The sequence below is a fragment of the Antrostomus carolinensis genome, unplaced genomic scaffold, assembly GCF_000700745.2.
Source record: "Antrostomus carolinensis isolate BGI_N321 unplaced genomic scaffold, ASM70074v2 scaffold47917, whole genome shotgun sequence".
In the NCBI taxonomy this organism is placed as follows: domain Eukaryota; kingdom Metazoa; phylum Chordata; class Aves; order Caprimulgiformes; family Caprimulgidae; genus Antrostomus; species Antrostomus carolinensis.
The window spans coordinates 2,062-8,619 of NW_010326237.1; the positions used below are offsets into that span (position 1 = coordinate 2,062).

The window sequence follows — 6,558 nt, forward strand, 5'->3', positions numbered from 1 at the left end:
GTTTTGTGTTTGTGTCTTTTGATACTAACAGTTTTATCTCTTTGGGATATTTTGTGTCTTCAGCCCGAAAGGGAAACAGAAGCAAATGAAGATTCAACCTAAACCCAACCAGAATACCTCACTGCCTTTGACTAGGACTAGTTCTTCAGTTTCATCTCATGGTGAGGAGAAGTTTTAGAAAACCCATCCTTTCTCTTGCAGCAACTTGTATGTGCAGAATGATGCAGAAGCTGAAGGATATTTAATGTTCAGTTTAAATCTTATATTAATGAGACACATGCAAAACCCACCTGCTGAAAGAGCGAGTAGTGAGGTCATGTAAATATGTTGTCTACAGGTTGTGTTAGATGAACTTGGCCCTCCAACTGTTGCTAAGTTATTGGTAAAGGTCAGAGAACAGGGAACTTGGGTCTGTCCTTGCTAAAAATTAATCTAGTGACAAGAGCCTGGACTTAACGAATGTATTAAGCTTACTTTGGATTACACCCTGGAGTTGTCTGTCTTTTCATGACTTCAGAGGCAGGTTGGTGAGATAAACATCCTGACTCAGACTGTTAACTCAGATAATACCAAACTTCCCCAAAATGCCTCGTGTTACAAGCTTATAAATAGAGGATAAAAGTTACTCTATCACGTTAGTGGTGTCCTGTCTAAAGTTTCAGATACAGCAGAAGAACCTCTGGGTTCAGCCACTGGTGAAGAGATGGAAGGTCAACCATCTTCCTCAGGCTCAAACGCACAGAACCGAGGTGGAAATATCATTGATCCAGGGAAAAGTAGACCCATCAGGAGTAAATCCACACCAGTGAAACAAGGTGAGAAATCATAAGTGTCTTGTTCTTTCAATGACCAGTTTCACTAGAAATGAAATATATTGCTTCCATTTGATGCTGATGATGTTCTTGCAAGAGTCAAACATTATATTATATCCCCAAACCATACTAAAGAATTGAATTTACCTTACTTCTTACAGTTCTGTGGTCTCTTGCCTGAAGCATGGCATACCTGTGATGCCACAGGCACTTCAGTGAACTCCTTTAAAACTTCTCCAGATGGAAAAGCTTCATTGCTTTTTAATTTCTTGAGGGTTGCAGTTCCTTCAGGACTTACAAAAAGGCAAACCAAACCAAGAGAGTCCCCACCCCAAAACCTTGTCTTTTTATTAATCGAGTTGAAACCAAAGCTCAAGAAAAGTTTTTAAAAAATTGAATATTTTTATCGTAATCAAGACTGAAGTGGTTGTGATTAGAAGGGAAACACTGTTTGAAAACTGGGATATTTTGTCTCTGGGGCATGTTAGTGCGACTTCCCACTGAGGGAGGCATCGAGTGAGCCTTGGCTGAAACCCTGAAGCCTTTGCCAAGTCCATACTACTGTCCTGCAGCAGTTTTGTATGTTACAGGTGAGCTTTTCATTTAACAAGTATCTCGTGTTAAAGAAGAGATGTAATCTTCATTGTCAGATTCATAACTCTGAAAACATGCAGTATTTTGGGTCCCAAGCCAGCAAGACACTTCATATCTTTTTAAGTTAAGGTGTTCAGTGATCCTAGTGAACTTTCTTGGGTTATTTACTGTCTGGAAATTGTGCTTACCACAAGCGTTCCCTGGAACATGCATTTGATGGGGAATAAATACTGCTTGTAGAGCGTTATTTTAATGCATGCAGGTTTGAAATGGATTTTAGAGGGTTTTTTCTGCCTTGACACCCTAGGTAAGATTAGTCTGACTAAATGTTAGATGTTCATGTCTAACCTAGTCACTCTGGGCTCCTGTTATTGGCTGGGTCTTCACTAATCTCTCAGTCAAGACAGTTTGCAGTCCTTGTTTCTATGAGCTGAGCTGTGTTTACTTTGTCTGACAAATTTTCCCCTTAGACCATCTCTTTGTCTCCACGGCATAAAAAGGTCATTTGTGGTGAGTAGCTCAGAGCTGGATCATCCCCAGAGCACACCTCAAAGGCACATAAGGCAAATCCCACTTTTTGTGTCCTATTTGGCTCAGGCATGATGATGATAACCAATAGGGTTATTTTGTGTTTGCTTAGATCACTCTCCTGATGGACCACTTACCAATGGTGATGGCAGAGAACCTCGGACAGGAGTCAAGAGGAAGTTAATAAGTGCATCAGAAGAAGATGAGCATCTGGAGGAGGCAGAGGAGGAGGAAAAGAAGAAGAGAGAATTAAAGGAAAAATCTGGTTTATCTTCATCTGAAAGTGGGGAATCAGGATCCAGTTCGAGTTCTGAAAGCAGAAGTGGCTCCGATTCAGACTCTGAATCAACATCTAGAACAGACCAGGATTACATTGATGGAGACCATGACTACAGCAAAGTTGTGCAATCTAAAAAACCCAAAAGAAAAATCAAAAGAAAAATCACCAGTGGGAAACGGAATTGGCAGGGCAGAGGGACAGGGAGGAGAGGTAGATGGGGGAGGTGGGGGAGATGGAGTCGAGGAGGAAGAGGGGGCAGAGGTGGAAGAGGCTGTGGCAGAGGAAGAGGTGGCGGCAGGGGAGGAAGAAGAGGCCGAGGGGGCAGAGGAGCCTCACGAGGAGCCACCAGAGCGAAACGTGCCCGAATTACAGACGATGAGTTTGAAAATCTGTTTGGAGGACAATTTGGTGAAAACATGTTTGGAGGGCGATTCGGCAGACCACCTCGAATCAAAACCAGGAACGAGGGCAGGAGAACTGTCTTGTACAACGACGATTCTGATAATGACAATTTTGTGCACACCGAGGATCCTTTGAACCTTGGTACTTCCAGGTCAGGCAGGGTGAGGAAAATGACAGAAAAAGCCAGGGTCAGCCATCTCATGGGATGGAATTATTGACAGATGGAAAAAAAAACAAAACAAAACAAACCACAAACCAACTTTGGAACAATTTTCAAAGAACTTCAATGGCCTTCTACTGCAGGGATTTTACCAGAAAAATCTACCAAGCAAGTTGTGCGGGGGGACTCCACTCACGTTTCTCAGTGGTGCTTTTTTTCCATGATGTCAGTTTGCGTTTCGTTTTCAAACTTCAGATCGCCACACTTCATTGGTCAAAACAAGCCTTACTCATTAGGCCTTAAATTACAGAAATTCTTCCCCACACACTACGAGCTCATCCCATTCAAGAGGCTTCCAGCTTCTCGATAAGAACATGACATTTGGAGTCACGGTTATGACTTCTCTCCCTCGTTTTGTTTTTGTATTATAGAAACAGCACCTTCTTACAGAGTTTTTATGTGGTTTCTGCCATAAATCCTTATACACAGTAATAATTATAACTTTTGCACAATACACCAATCCTAAAGGCAGCTATAAAATGTTTACAGTTTCTATATGGTAAGAAGGATCTGGATTATTTTAATCTTCCCAGGCCAAACGTTCATGAATTGTGCTGAACTGAAGTATGTCTATACTACAGTTAACCGAGGGTCCTGACGTGCTTTCTAGCGGTTCTTTATTCATGTAAAAAAAGTGACAAAGGGTTGGTGCCTTGTAAATATGTAGCAAACCTTTGATGTGGTGTGTCCTATGTGTGCATTAACTTTATTAAAAAAAAAAAACAAACAAAGAGAGAATACTTGAGAAGTATGAATATCTAGACAAAAGGTGCCAAATGCAAAAGTGACTTGCATCTATTTTCTTTTTGTCCTCTCATATTTTTATAGTATTAATAGAGATTGTGCAGCTAAGGGGTAACTTCTACATTTGAAAGGTTCCTCCTCTTCAAAGCATAACGTGTGATTTATTGTTGTTTTTTTTTTTTTAATAGTAGCTCAGCTACCTCTATTTACAACTACTGGAAACTGAAAAGAAAATAGATGCTGTTAGTCAGTACGTGTTGAAGGAGAGGCAGGAAGGAGCGGAGAGGGATGGAATTGCTCGTGAAGTTGTCGAGTAACTCTGTCTTCATTATGTTGACACGATGAAAACTGATCTCAGTAGTTCTCAGAGTTTTCAGCAGCGTAAGGTTTTCAGCAGGTGGTGATTTGTTTGTGCAGAGAGGCTGAGTGTCTCCCACACGTTTCTGCTGCCGCTCAGCTCGGTGCAAAGCTGAGTTTGTTTTCATTTGCCCCTTGATGAAGGTGATGAGGGAGCGGCACAGAGCTCTGGTTCCTCTGGTGGCTGGCTGAGTTTGGATGAGCTCCTGTTCACGTCCTCCAGACAGGCTCTTGTATCTCAAGCTTCCAGAAGAGAATTTGTGTTGCACTGTACTCTTGTTATCCTAAAAAAAACCCCAGAAAGCAGAAATCATTTGGGTAGTAGTAGTAGTGAAGTACGTGATGACATTTGTAGTCTTGCTCCTCGGTGAATGCAGAGAGGTGTTTGGCGTGGGCTGAGCTGGAGGAGAGCAGCCTCTTCCTTCATAGGGTCTGGCTGGAATATATATGGGACTTCAATTTTCTCCCGTTGTCTATAGAGTCTGACAGTTGTAGCTTGGTTAAGAGAGTGAGTTAGATTACAAAGAGAGAACAAACAAAAAAAGACCAGAAAGTTTTGGTGGAGTTTTTCAAGATTATTATTATTTAAAAACAACCCAACTTTCATCCAATATCCTTAAGTTCTTCTGTGCACAGCTTGGTCAATAATTCTGGAAAACCTCAGGCAGCAAAGAGTGACCCATGTATATTCTCAAGATGCAGAAGGAATTTAATTTTTTACTTTCCTATATTAAGCACTAGCTATTTTAGCTCGCTTTCCAAAAATTCTAGTTAGATGCAAAAAGTGACTTGAAGAAAAAAATAAAAATAAAAAAATAAAAAATGCAGAGGTTTAGTTTTGTGATGGAGGAGAGTATATCCCTAAATTACTCAGAGCATTAATAGGAGTTTATGGTACAGTATAAAAATCACACTTTTTAATTTTTTTAAGGAAGGTCTCGAATTGGCCATAATCCATTTCTGGACTTGATTTGGTTGTGTTTCCATAGGGGGGGGGAAAGAAAATGCAGAGGCTCTCCTAGATCTGTACTGGGCTTTAAAATAGAAACACCTGTCCTATCATCTCTCTCATCTATATGTATATATATACACACATATATATTTATAAGAAATGTATTCTTTCTTTGACTGATTGGTCCTTCTACATATAGTAACCAGGAAGAGCATGTATACATCAGTCTGTAGTCAGAATCATACTGCTTTTAGATCAGTCCTGTTGAGCTAATGTAAACACTATGGTTTCTGTTCCAAACCCTGAAAATCTTGAAATGCAAAAAAAAAAAAAACCCTGCTTTTCCTATATTTCTGACTGGCTGAAGATCCACTTACCTTATTTATTTTGTGTAGGGGTTGGGGAGAGATAAAACACTTGGATTCCAGAGAAATCATTCTCTTTTATTTTTTAATAAGTTTGTGTATTTTAGCAGCAATTAGAATAATGTTAAATATGGTCTTACATGTATCTTTTTTTCTGTGTAATGAAGTACTGTGAAGATAACGAGCATCACTTTGCTGTGGCGTAAGTATTAATCAAATGTGTTACATGATTAAGAGCTAGACAGCAGGGTGTGCTGGAACAACAACTATTGCTTCTTGTAAAAAAAAAAAAAAAACCAACCTAAAAAACCCAAAAAAGCGCTTTTTTTGTGCATGAGAACCTTTTATAAGCATGAAAGAAATCACTTGGTTTTAGAGATGTTATTTTCATTTGGATTTGTATCTGGATTCTTTCTCTGAGTTAAGCAGTTGATCTCTCGTAGCCTCGTTCTGTGGAATAATTATAATTTCCTAGCAACTTGGAGACTTTCTCTCAAAACCCAGATCCTAGTAGGAGCCACTTACGGTTGTACAAAACTTCATATCAACTCAACAAGTGCAGCAGAAGCAGGGAAATGATGTCAATCTTGTAGCTGATCCAAACCCTGGGTGCTCAGCCAGCATCTCCTGGGGTTGCCCAGCTCCCAGCAGGCTGCACTGTGTTGCAGAGTCAGGACCATAGTCTCTCTCCTTGCACTTTTTAACAAAAAAAACCCTTCAAAACTAAGAAAAGGGTTTGAAGGTCTGTGGTGGAGGTTGGGGATCAGATTCCTGAAGGCTGAGAAGGTGTGCAGGCAGGCTGGGGGTTCCTCTGCTGCTGTAGGATTAATTCTGGGGCGTTGGTGCTTCCAGGTTTTCCCGAGATGTGCGATTCTTCCCCATCCCTCTCCCGAGTTCCCAGGGGGCTTGAGAGCACTGGGAGTCACCTTGGAAAAGAGGGCTGGTGCCCGAGGGGCTGTGCTCACAGCAGAGCGTGAGCCCCACGCTCTCCAGCCTGGATGGAGATGGGGCTGAACATCTTGTGTGCATCTGGGTTCTCCAGTTCTCCTGGCTGCACATCAGCCGTCTCCGTAGCGCTCCCATTTCTTCCCAGACCAGGGCACGAACGACAAACAAACCTTATTTTGCCGCAGTGATGTGCTGGTGTCTCAGTTCAGCCCAGACTTTGCCTGCTTTTTATTTTCTCTGTCACCTTTTCTTTTTCTCTTCACCGTGCTCCACCTCTCTTCTTGAGCTTCCCTTCATTGTTCCTGTAGGTTATTGGCAAATTTAGGATATCTTGATGAATTTTATTAGACAGATTT

At 41.3% G+C, this 6,558-nt stretch overlaps 1 protein-coding gene across 1 annotated transcript; it reads left to right on the forward strand.

The window, feature by feature from the left end:
• Positions 1–676: 676 nt before the first annotated feature.
• LOC104527709 (bromodomain and WD repeat-containing protein 3-like) lies at positions 677–2,767 on the forward strand (the record flags this gene model as incomplete). The annotated part of the gene is made up of 3 exons (XM_029085840.1): positions 677–815; positions 2,047–2,424; positions 2,587–2,767. Coding segments are annotated over exons 1-3 (671 nt in total), but the record flags the coding sequence as incomplete, so codon positions are not given.
• Between the last annotated feature and the right edge of the window lie 3,791 nt (positions 2,768–6,558).